Below are 10,663 nucleotides of genomic sequence, written 5' to 3' on the forward strand. Positions count from 1 at the left end.
CATCCTCCCCCCGTGCGGACACATCCGCAGGCCCGCGCCCCGCGCACAGACACACTCCACGAGCCGGCGCGGGGCCTGCGTCCCGGGGAAGCCCCAAACCAGCCCCTGGGGTCACGTGGTGCGGCTGCCGCCCGGGCCGGGCCCCACCCGCGCGCCTCGCTCCACCTTCGCGCCCCGCCCCGCGCCGTCGCCCCGCCCCGCCCGCTGCTGCCCCCGCTCGCCCCGCGCCCCCCGTCCCGTCGCCGGCCTCGGGGTGCCCGGACCCGGTCCCGCCCGTCCCCATCGCTGCGCCTCCAGCCCCGGCCGCGCCCCACCGCCCGCCCCTGCCGGGTACCCTCGGCGCTCTCCGCGCTTCGGGGCGGCGGGGGCGCACGGGGCTGCCGGGCCGGCGCGATGCAGTCGAGCGGAGGCGGCGCGGAGGGCTCGGGCCGCGGCCCGCGGGTGCTGGTGGTGGGCGGCGGCATCGCGGGGCTGGGCGCCGCGCAGAGGCTCTGCCGCCACCCGGCCTTCCCGCGGCTGCGGGTCCTGGAGGCCACTGCCCGCGCCGGCGGCCGCATCCGCTCGGAGCGCCGCTTCGGTAACGGCCTCTCCCGGAACCCCTTCCCCGAGCCCGTTTCCGGAGCCCAACGGGGGCGGCCCGGGCTCTGCCGCCCCCCGCCCTCTGCACCCGGCCTCCGGGTCCCCCCCAGGCACCCCTTCTGTCCCCGTGGCGGCTCTCTAAATGTCCTCTGAAGGCGGCCGCAGGCCAAATGTTCCCTTTCAACTAGGTCTGAGCAGGCCCTAGGACTGTAGTCTTCAGGGACCCTGTGTCCTCCGTCGGGCTTCAGAGCATGTTTGGGGAGGGCGGGGCTGGTGCGGTCCAGGAGAAGGGCTCAGGGTGGGCGTTTGTGGGGAGAGAACCTCCAAGTCTCATCTGTGCCCCTGCCAGGTGGTGTGGTAGAGCTGGGTGCCCACTGGATCCACGGGCCCTCACAGGGCAACCCGGTCTTTCAGCTGGCTGCCAAGTACCAGCTGCTGACGGAAAAGGCCTTGTCAGAGGAGAACCAGCTGATGGAAACGGGGGGTCATGTGGGCCTGCCCTCCGTGTCCTACGCCAGCTCTGGGGTAAGTGTGAGCCGTGAGCTGGTGGCGGAGATGGCGAGTCTGTTCTACAGTCTCATAGACCAGACTCGGGGGTTCCTACACGCGGCCGCCGCCCCCGTGCCCAGTGTTGGGGAGTACCTCAAGAAGGAGATCCGTCAGCGCGCAGCCGGCTGGACAGAGGACGAGGAGACCAGGAAGCTGAAGCTGGCCGTCCTCAACAGCTTCTTCAGCGTGGAGTGCTGTGTGAGCGGGACCCACAGCATGGACCTGGTGGCCCTCGTGCCCTTCGGGGAGTACACCGTGCTGCCAGGGCTGGACTGCACCTTTCCCGGGTACGTACGTGCCCTGCCCACGGAGTCAGCCCTCCGTGCGCCGCCTCCAGGCACCCCAGGTCCCCTCTGAGCCTGCCCCCTGTATGGACCCTGGTCCCTCTCCATGCACCCTGGGACCCTTTCCATTTAGCTCAGGTGGAGCTTTGGGAAGTAGGGAAGGGTGAGAGGCTCAGGAGGCCATTTGTCTTCCTTGTTTTAGAGAGATTGCCTGTTGGTTTCTCTAGTTTTGCTCACTTGGGAAAAATAATTATCTTCAAGAGAAGGGGATTAGAAGAAGGCCGTACCTCTCACCACGCTTTCTTCCTCCCGTGTTTATGAGGCCTCTCGTGTGCCAAGTGCTGCATAAGGCTCCAGCCTCTGTGAGGGACAGATGGCCCACCCCTGTGGCGGGGGGCTGTCCCCCACCGAGCGCTCAAGAGGCCGTCACAGGACTGTCCCGCTGGGTTCTCCGGCATCACCCCAACTCTCCCGGCAGGGGAGGGCATTTGTGATCAGAAGTAGGGTTCCAGGCGGGTGGGGATGGGCCTTGTCCTCCCAAAATTACCTCCATTCGCTCATGCTCACCAGACCCCTTGTTAGCCTGGGCAGTGGTGTCCGTGTTCCCGAGGAGACGCTGCCCTCCTCCCACTTCCCTACAGGGCCTCCTCCGATGGCAGCTCCCTCTGAATATGCCCACACCTCTGTGTCTCCTAGGGGCTACCAGGAGCTCACAAGCCGCATAATGTCCTCCTTGCCAGAGGACGCAATTGTTTTTAAGAAGCCTGTGAAGACCATTCACTGGAATGGGTCCTTCCAGGAAGCCCTGTCTCCTGGGGAGACGTTTCCAGTGTTGGCGGAGTGCGAGGACGGAGCCTGCTTCCCTGCGCATCACGTCATCGTCACTGTGCCCTTAGGTAAAGCCGTTTTCCCTGTCAGGGTTCCCTTTGGTGCCCCAGCCCCGGGGTCCCGGCAGCAGGCTCTGGAGGGCCGGGTCAGGTGGTAGCTCCCGTTTCCAGTCTAGTTTCCAACAGGGTTATTCTCTTGTGTTTGCCGCCGTTGCATGCTTGGCATTGAGTTTCCCAATGAGAGAGCATGTGTCTTGCTCCTCCCAAGACGTTCAGGGGAAGGCTGGGACGGCCTCCAGGTCACCCAGTTGGACTTTCCTGGAGACAGAAGTGGGTGTCCGCGCTCAGCTTCCGTCCTGGGTAATCAAGGAATGGCTCAAGCATATGGTTCTGCTTGATTCCAGATCTGACACCCGAGACGGAAGCTCTTTTGGCAACTTGACAAAAGGTGGAGGCTGCTGAGCCGAGCGGTACCCGCGCCGTCTCACGTACCCTGCAGGCAGCTGGGGACGTGCGTGTCCCTGTCCTCGGACAGAGGCGGACAGAATGACAACAGTTAGTTGTGCGGGTTCACAGAGCTGGCAGGGCCCGAGCTGAGGGAAGATGTGGGTTCCCGGGGTCCCTTCGGGACGGGATGCGGGCTGTGGCTAGCGCAGCGTCCAGCTCCTCTCTCCCACACCTGCACCCACACTGGACGGACTGCACCGTCCTCTGCTGCTCTGTGTGCCGCCCCCTGCTTTCTCGGTTCATACGACTCCTGTCCGTGCGCCCCGGTCGGCACGCAGAGCCCGTCTGTTCCCCCCGCCTCCCCGCGCCGGCGTCTGTTCACGCGCAGTCACAGTGCTGGCTGTGGAGCCCCTGCTCTCACAGTGGGGGCCCGCTGTGTCTGCTGGTGTCGCTCACTGGGAGCGGGGACACCGGTCACGCTGTTCTTTATAGGCGCATAGTATTTCCTTGTACGTGAGGGTCATTGCTGAATATTCCTTAGCTGGTGGAAATTCAGCCCATTTTCACTTTTTTTGTTTCACAAAGCATTTTCCATCTGCACAAAAACACTCGTGTGAATGTATCTGTGGCGTAAATCACGGTGGTGGGAGCTGCCGGGTTGAGGGTCTGGGAAAATGGGACTGTGGAGGGGGGCATGGGACCCCTCTGTGGGCCCTTGCAGCCTCTGGGGGTCTGTTTCCTCCTGGGCTGTTTGTCCTTTACTTACTGGCTTGCAAGTTATCTGTGTTGTAAGGAGACTGGCTTGTGCTGCAAGCAGTCCATCTTGTCTGACTCTGGCCCAGGATTAAGTGTTTTTGGCGTGCAGGTTATTTTTCCCGTGGGTTCTGCAGAGAGCCCGTGTGTCGTGGTGCTTCTCCACACTATCCTGGAGCAGCGGGGTCTGCAGACAGTGAGAGACAGATGGGTTTTGAAGTGAGACAGTGTCCTACAGAGCAGTTTGGGCGGGGCATGACAACTGTCCCTGCCTGAGCAGGTGGCCATGGGGCCTTCTCTGTCCCTCCACTGCTGTGTTGATCACTGAGGCCGAGTCCTAGTGGCCAGAGCCAGCCCGATTTCTGGGAGCCCAGCTGAGCTGGGGCTGGTGTGGGTCTCGAGCAGACATGGGCTCTGGATGCCTCCTTTCGTTGACTCCTCTGATGGGCGTCCGGGTGGGTTCCTGTGGCTCTCAGTTCCAGTTTGTGAGATTTGTGTGGTGTAAGATGAGTCCACTTGTGAATTCCAGGTTTTCTTAAAGAACATCTGGACACCTTCTTTGAACCACCACTGCCCACTGAGAAGGCAGAAGCGATCAGGAAAATGGGCTTTGGGACCAACAATAAAATCTTCCTGGAGTTCGAGGAGCCCTTCTGGGAGCCAGACTGCCAGTTCATCCAGGTGGTGTGGGAGGACACGTCACCCCTGGAGGACGTCGCGTCTGAGCTGCGGCACGTCTGGTTCAAGAAGCTCATTGGCTTTTTGGTCCTGCCTTCCTTTGAGTATGTATGCTGCTTGCGTTTCTCTGAGGACACGTCAGGGGTGAGCCATGAGGAGCGGGTTCGTCGGCCTTAGTTTGGTTGTTGAATCACTGGGAGGCATTTCCGGAGGATGTCTGGGTGGGATTCCAAGGGCACTGGGACAGACACTGGGGCTCCAACCACTGCAGGCTGGACGGAAGCCTCTTACAGGCAGCCTGTTGGCGTGTCTTAGGTGCTAGAATAGCTTGTGGCGGGGAGGGCGCGTTCAATCAGGAAGAAGGTGTTTACTGAAATTGCCAGAAAGCTGGGGTGTGTAGGTTACAGAAGGAATTTGAAACATGGAAGGGTCTGTAACCGGGAGACAGTATTTCAACCTGATGCAGTAATTGAGGAAACACGCTTGTGTTTCCTTGTAACTCAGGAATCAAAGACCCATCCGTGGCTAAGGTGGATGGCTATGACGCATGGATCAAGCAGTCTACGTGGGCTTGGTGCCGACTCAGAAAACAAGACCACGAATCATTTAGGGACAGAGGGACAATTTTTCCCACAAGAGCCAAAGACGTAGCCAGTGTGTGGTGTCGATTGGCAGATGTGAGTCCAAGTTTCCACACAGAGACGTGGCAGGATTGGGGACCATATTCTGGGCCTGGAGGACAAAACACAGGCATGCCTTCCAGCAAAGCTCATCCCAACAGCCAAAGGAGCTGGGTACATGGGGTCCTCCCACCTAGGAGGGGACCCACATGTGTCCTTTGCACTGAAGATAAAACGGACATCCAGGGGCTTGGAAAGGTACCCAGGGCTGCGGATACGTAGTAGAGCCGTGGCTGGTGTGCTGGGCCAGCTGCCCCGTGCCTGGCTCTGTGGCCTGTGCTCAGGCCACTGGTGGAGATGACGGTCCTCAGGACGCTCTGTGGTCCAGGATGGTGGCTCTCACACTTTGTGGTCTCTGGACCCCGTTTCATACTCTTTAAAAATATTGAGGGCTCCAAGGAGCGTCCGTTATGTGGGTTGTGTCTGTACATTTACCACACTAGAAATGAAAACTGTTAAATTTTTGAAATTTTTAAAAAATATTTTATTTATTTATTTATTTATTTGAGACACACACAGAGAGAGTGGACACACAGCAAAGGGAGGAGCAGACTCCCTGCTGAGCAGGGAGCCCCACTCCGGGCTGCATCCCAGGACCCAGGGTCGAAGGCAGATGCTTAACGACTGAGCCACCCAGGCACCCCAAATGTTTATTCTTTTTTTTTTTTTTAAAGATTTTATTTATTTATTTGACAGAGAGGGATCACAAGTAGACTGAGAGGCAGGCAGAGAGAGAGAGAGGGAAGCAGGCTCCCTGCTGAGCAGAGAGCCCGATGCGGGACTCGATCCCAGGACCCTGAGATCATGACCTGAGCCGAAGGCAGCGGCTTAACCCACTGAGCCACCCCGGCGCCCCTGAATGTTTATTCTTTAAACTGAGTAAATCTATACCATGTTAGCATAGATAGCATCTCTTTTGAGAGGGGGAGGGGCAGAGGATGAGAGAGAATCCCAAGCAGACTTCACGCTCCGTGCAGAGCCTGGCCTGGGGCCCGGTCTCAAGACCCTGAGATCACGACCGGAACTGAAATCCAGAGTTGGTCGCCTGACTGAGCCATCCAGGGCCCCATTATACGTTTAAATGAAATCACATTAACATTTATTAAAGAAAAATAACTGTATTTCTAAAACAAAGTTTAGCGAGGAGAGTAGCGATGCTTTGCCTTTTTTCCTCATCTCTTTACCATCCGGCGTGATCGCGGACAGCTTGGCTCTCAGTGCTGTCAGATGGCGGTGGGGCCGTGTCCACTGGAAGCGGATGAAACATCTCGACGCCGACACGCAGTCTGGAGAAGGGGTTGTGCTCAGTATTCAGATGGTTGCGGGTGTTCTGTGAAACGGCACCGAAACTGAAGACGCAGCCGCTCCTCCTGGGTTCGGCGCCGTGTGGAGTCTGGAAGCTCGTCGCGGACGTCTGTGCTCCGAACTCTGTTGCCCGGCCTGCACACTGAATGGGTCTTGCACCCTCCCTAGCTTGGGCATTCCAGACACGGATCTGTTTCATGTACGACCTCAGAGAATTACGTTTACTAATATCACCACGGATCTCAGGAAAGTCTCCCGGGATCGGGAACCTATCGAGCCTTTGGTGGCAGATACAGGTTTTCCAAAATTGTGATTTTTGCTTGAGCGCTGAAATTCTTCATTGCAGTAAATGCCTGCAGTTGTTTAACTCGTGATGGACACACTGCTCGTTTTCGGGAGCCTGCCTGCCACACACCCAAGCCTGAATACCGGCCGCGTTCTCTCAAGTAGAAACGGTGTTTGTGAAAGGAGCTACACAGTGGGCAACGCCAGCCACTGCCCAGGGCTGTCCTGCAGACGGTGCCACGCCAGCGTGCAGAAGTGCTTTGTGCCGGATCTCGTTTGGTCACGCAGAATGTGAGAGGCGTGCAGTCAGGACTCGAGGTTTAATACAGTTAATGGCGTGCGCTGCTTCATCTAGGACATTCTCAACTGAATTTGGTGTTTTCGTTCATTTATTTATTTTTCATGGGGTGTGTGTCGCGCAAGAACACCATGTGCTGGTCCCAATTCTGCGAAGGGACAGTCATTCACGCCCGTGGGCCTTGCACGCCAGTGTGGATGCTGACAGGGTAGAAACAGCAAACACTGTCTCAGCGTTGTGGAAAGGGTTGTGGCCTCACAGTCCCTGGGGGCTGGAACCCCGGAGGGTGGGCTGTGGGCCGCACCTGCTGTCGGGGTACCGCAGGGGCTGGGCACGGGCAAGCCGGCTGCAAGTCGTCTCAGCGTGTGTCTCCCCAGCAGGTCTGTCCACGTCCTCTGCGGCTTCATCGCTGGGCTGGAGTCTGAGTTCATGGAGACGCTGTCCGATGAGGACGTGCTTCTGTCTCTGACCCAAGTGCTTCGCCAGGTGACAGGTACGGAGCGTGTGGGGCGGGGCACTGCGGGGGCTCCTCGCTGGCCATCCCTGGACAGGAGCCCAGCTTTGCAAGAACCGAGCTTGGTGCTCTGACCCTCCAGGGACAGTCCTCCTGCTGTGAGTGGGGTCACTCGGTTCTTATGTCTGAGGAACTGAAACGGCTTTGCAAACACTTTCTACTGCCTTTTTTTGTTTCTGGGTGTCCTGAGTTAAGCAAAACGCTAAGACAGGGAGAGCTTCTGAGGAATACACTCGTGGGGAGGTTTTCTTCCTGGGTGGTTTCCTTCGGGTTAAACCACGGGGTCTTAAAGGGAAGCTGGACTGGGACCAGGGGCAGTGGGGCCACACTGACGGGCGTCTCTGGGCACAGGAAACGCCCAGCTCCCTGCGCCCAGAAGAGTGCTGCGCTCCCGCTGGCACAGCGCCCCGTACACCAGGGGCTCCTACAGCTATGTGGCCGTGGGCAGCACCGGGGACGACATCGACCTGCTGGCGCAGCCCCTGCCCACGGACAGCGCCGAGGCACAGGTGAGGCGGGCGTGTGCAGTGCTGGGACCCCTGCACGGGTCCCTGTGCTTCTGAAATCAGGAGCCGTGAAGCAGGCGTTATTTTATCAGAATTTTGCATGCACGTAGCCTAAAGCATCAGAAAGCCCTGCAGCGCCGGTACGAATAACAAACTTACAAACCAGGCAGCTGCCAAGGGCCCCCAGCATCCCCTTCCCAGGCCCTCGGAGCCAAGGCTCAGCTCCAAACAGGCCGCATCTCTAAGTCTCACACGGATCTGCCTCCTTTTACAAAACACTCAGTCGTGGAGAACTTCGGGCATGTGCGTGGCCGGCCAGACCCTTCGGGCCGCGCCTGCGGCTTCAACGCTCTGCAGTGGCCGCCGTGGCCCATCCCCCACACTTTGGGATGACGACATCGTTTTACTGCAGACACCCCGGACTGGGTCTAAAGACAAAGGACGCCCTCGGAAGATGTGTAACGGTAGCGAAGTTGTCCCAGTTAAAAACGATAATTCCTCTGCACGACCCAAAACTCAGGGCTCCGTTTCCCAAGTGCCTTATGATCTCTTCACATCGGCTTTTCCATAATGTTGCTCCTTGGATCTTCAGTTCTTGGTGTCCCTGACTGCCTCTTGCGATGGCAGACAGGGTTTCAGCTCTCTTGCCCTCGTCTGCCCACCCAGCACTGAGCTCTGCCCCGCCCCCCACATGGCGCCTGCTCTCGGGAAGACACTGTTGGGTGTTTCCGTCCCCTGCTTTGCTCCAGGCCCCACGCACCGCTGGCCTGAAGGACACTGTGGTTCTTTTCCTGCCTGCAGATGCGGGTGTGCGACCGTGCGAGACCTTGTGCGCGTGAGTCTCTGGGCGGGTGTGTGGAGGAGTGACTCACGTGCAAGTGAGTGTCACCAGGGAGGGCGTGTGCAGGGCTCGAGTTCTGTGCCCGTCTGTGCCCGACTCTGCGACTTCTTCCGTCCTCTCCCGCCTCCTCCCCGCACGCCCACGTCTGCTTCAGCTCCTGACGCACAGCCCTCGCCTGTCCCGCGCCCCGTGTCCCCCCCGCCCCGTGCGCTTACTTCCTGGAGCATTTGTTCAGGAGCTCCGGATGCGGGGGCGGGGGCGGCGGGTTTCTAGAGTTTGTGGAGATGTCCCTCTTCTCCTGTAGACTGCACGTTCCGGTCCTGCCGGCATGGAACAAACCACGCCAAAACCCAGTGGTGGGAACAGCCACTTCGTCACGCTGACAGGCTCTGTCGGTGGGCACATGGGACCATCGGTTTCTGTCCATGATGTCTGGGGACTCGGTGGGGAAGGCTTGACCTGTGCCGGGGTCACTCGGGGCTGGGGTGGGGGTCGTCTGAGGCTGCTCGTCTTGCACGGCTGCCTTGGGCTGGGACAGTGACGGGAGCCCCTGCCTGTGGCTTCTGAGTGGCTCGGCCTTCCTGACGGCGTGGCGGCTGTTGCCCACGTGGTGGCCCAGACGCTCCCGTGGAGGAGGCAGCTGCGTCGCCCCCCGTGGCCAGGCAGGATGTCAGGAAGTGCCACAGCCCCCTGCACAGTGGTCACCAGCCTGCCCAGATTCAAGGTCAGGACACACACCCTGCCTCTCTACGGGAGGCGTGTCCAGGAACTCGTAACCCCATTAGAGCCGCACGTGGGGCGTGAACCCTAGATGGAGGGGCACGTCCCTCAGCGTTCTGAACACGTTCTTCAGTGCTGCTCTCGGAGAGTCGGAAGCCACTCAGCGTCCTTCCTGTCTTACCTCTTATGAAGCCTGGAATCATCTCAGCTCCCTGTTCTTCTCTGCTGCTTCCGTCTTTGTGGGATTTTGTGGTTTGGATGGGGGACGGGTCCTCATTTTTTTTTTTTTAATCTTTTTCCCTCCTAACTTCCATCTCTCTGGGTTTTCACTCTGTGTTTTGGGTGAAGTCCTTAACATCGCACCCCAAACCGTCCGTTGGGTTTCCATTTTGCAATTTCTCTTGATGGCGGGAGTGGTTGCTGTCCGTGTTCCTGCCCATGCTTCCTGACCGGCTCAGAGCTCAGTGGGATCATGAACAATAAAGCCACACACTTGCCATCAGCTCTGCAGCCACAGTGAGAGGCGTGTGTCTGCGGCCTGATGCCCGGCACCCTGCGCTAACCCCGGCTTTTCTTTGCAGCTCCAGATACTGTTTGCAGGGGAAGCCACACATCGCACATTTTACTCCACTACGCACGGGGCTCTGCTGTCTGGCTGGAGGGAGGCCGACCGGCTCATCGCTCTGCGGGACCCACAGGCACAGCTGCCCGGGTCCTGGCTCTGAGTCCTGCTTCTCCCCTTCTGAGCCCAGCTCTGCCTGTCCAGTGGCAGGGGCAGGCTGACACCATCCCTTCCTCTGACAGACAGCGTCTGCCCTGGCTTGAGATTTGGGGATGTTCATGACAGCCTGCCTTTTTTGGTGACTGGAGGAAGCTCTCATCTTGCATGTCCCTGAGTCTGGCCAGGGTCTAGCTAGAGCTGAGTGTGAAGTCTTCTTGGAGAAATGAGACACGGGAGGACACCACTGCCGTTGGGCAGGCACATAAAGTCTGTTAACGCCTCCGCGTCGCCTCGTTCTTGCAGCTCAGGCCTGCGGCGCCCGTCACACCTGTCTTCACCAGGCCCCAGGCCTGGGCCATTGCGGGGCAAGGTGCCCCCTCCCTTGAGTTCCCTGGACATTGGGTGCCGTGGTTGCCTCTTGTCCCTGGCGCCTTCAGACATTCCCGAGCTCTCACTGCCGGTCCCAGGACCACGCTGACAGATACTTAGTGGACACCAGCTGTGCGGGGCTGGGGGAGGGCCAGAGAGTGTGGACACAGGAGTACACAGGGCACCCCATCCTGACCTGGGGCCAGAGGTTTTCCAGAGTGCAGAGGGGTGGGATGGTGGGGGAGTCGGGGCGAGTGGGGGGCATGTCAGTGCAGTGGGCAGTGTTGGGGTGAGTGGTAGGGATGCC

At 59.3% G+C, this 10,663-nt stretch overlaps 1 protein-coding gene across 5 annotated transcripts; it reads left to right on the forward strand.

Annotated features, from left to right (window-relative positions):
• Positions 1-218: 218 nt before the first annotated feature.
• Positions 219-10,269, forward strand: PAOX (polyamine oxidase). 5 transcript variants are annotated; one of them, XM_046027583.1, is made up of 9 exons: positions 219-577; positions 929-1,415; positions 2,109-2,308; positions 3,969-4,221; positions 7,063-7,178; positions 7,551-7,708; positions 7,989-8,169; positions 8,507-8,540; positions 9,848-10,269. In XM_046027583.1, exons 1-9 carry the CDS (start codon positions 394-396, stop codon positions 10,047-10,049), a joined length of 1,815 nt encoding a protein of 604 aa, XP_045883539.1. In that variant the 5' UTR covers positions 219-393; the 3' UTR covers positions 10,050-10,269. The 5 variants fall into 5 exon arrangements, with proteins under 5 accessions (XP_045883539.1, XP_045883541.1, XP_045883540.1 ...); XM_046027585.1 differs by having other exon boundaries at positions 8,507-8,583; positions 8,851-9,978; XM_046027584.1 differs by having other exon boundaries at positions 220-577; positions 7,066-7,178.
• Positions 10,270-10,663: the final 394 nt, after the last annotated feature.

Source organism: Meles meles, chromosome 13, assembly GCF_922984935.1.
Source record: "Meles meles chromosome 13, mMelMel3.1 paternal haplotype, whole genome shotgun sequence".
NCBI lineage: Eukaryota > Metazoa > Chordata > Mammalia > Carnivora > Mustelidae > Meles > Meles meles.